At 42.1% G+C, this 1,140-nt stretch overlaps 1 protein-coding gene across 2 annotated transcripts in view; it reads right to left on the bottom strand.

The window, feature by feature from the left end:
- The window catches only part of LOC111672871 (sodium/calcium exchanger 1-like), a 14,139-nt gene that overhangs the window by 3,422 nt on the left and 9,577 nt on the right, over nucleotides 1-1,140 (bottom strand). Inside the window, exon 3 of one of the 2 annotated variants that reach the window (XM_087169669.1) lies at nucleotides 156-224. In XM_087169669.1, coding sequence (XP_087025795.1) covers nucleotides 156-224 — 69 coding nt within the window. Of the gene's footprint in view, nucleotides 1-143; nucleotides 225-1,140 lie in introns of both variants that reach the window. The other variant, XM_087169668.1, reaches the window with a different exon arrangement.

Genomic DNA, 1,140 nt, shown 5'->3' with positions numbered 1-1,140 from the left:
GAGAGAGAGAGAGAGAGAGAGAGAGAGAGAGAGAGAGAGATGGGGGTGGGTGTGGAATCGTCATTGATGCTTCAACAAGGATTAAGAAAAATAGTAGAATGGATAAATGGATGAATGGATGATTGATGGATGGATGAACAGACGGAAGGATGTACCTGTGATGTTGATGATGGCAGAGGGGGCGGGATGGTCCCGTCCCTGGACTTTCCTGTAGACGTCTCTACCTGAACAGGAGAACAGGAGAACAGGTGAACAAGCAAACAGGTGAACAGGTGAACAGGTGAACAGGTGAACAGGTGAACAGAACCTGATTCTACTGAAACCTCATATTCCTGATGTCATGAACAACCTGCTGTGTGAGCATGCTCAGTGAGACTCGGCTGTGTCTGAAATCTCTCTTAGTTCCTGCATCTACATCCACATTTTATTTAATAACCACCAGTGGTTCCCGACCTGTTCCAACTCATGGCCACATGAAAATCTAAATGTTGGCAGCCGATGTCCGAGCCCGTCATCGAAGCTCAGTTTCTCTTTTTCATTTGAGGAGGTAGAGATCAACTTGTTGATTCACCATCTGTCTCTGACTCTCCTGTAGTTGACCAGATTTTCCGTTTTGATTCTCCAGTTGTTGCCATGGATGTAAACTGTGATCCGGCTACACACGATCAAATGAGTGTTTTAAAGATCTTTTCGTTTTAAAATACTTAAAAACATTATTTATATTTTGTAATTTTTTTTTTAATAATTACGTCTTTTCACCAAAATTGTTCTGTTTTGAAAATGATTTGTCGACCCACTTGTGATACCTTCACAACCCACCTGTGGGCTGGGAACCCTTCTTACTTCACTGCTCACTGTTTGTGTCTGTTACAGATACAGCCATGACCTCACATGGGGAAGATTTCCCATCAGTCCCAGTAGGTGAGGAGGTCAGAGGTCAGCAGGTCCCAGATACACTGAGCTTTCACTTCTGTGTCCTGATATTTACTGGGTTTCTGTAATAATCTGAGATCAGTCACACGTCTCAAGTCTCAACTTCAAGTCTCACATTAATCAAGACAAGTAATAATAAAGTTAGAAGATCTTCAGTTTTCACATTAAATCAGAATGAAAACTGAAACACACAAGAGACATTCCTTA

This window comes from Seriola lalandi, unplaced genomic scaffold, assembly GCF_002814215.2.
Source record: "Seriola lalandi dorsalis isolate HSWRI2012SDOR001 ecotype SW California unplaced genomic scaffold, Sedor1 jcf7180002054905, whole genome shotgun sequence".
NCBI lineage: Eukaryota > Metazoa > Chordata > Actinopteri > Carangiformes > Carangidae > Seriola > Seriola lalandi.
This window is presented reverse-complemented; position numbering and strand designations above follow the sequence as displayed.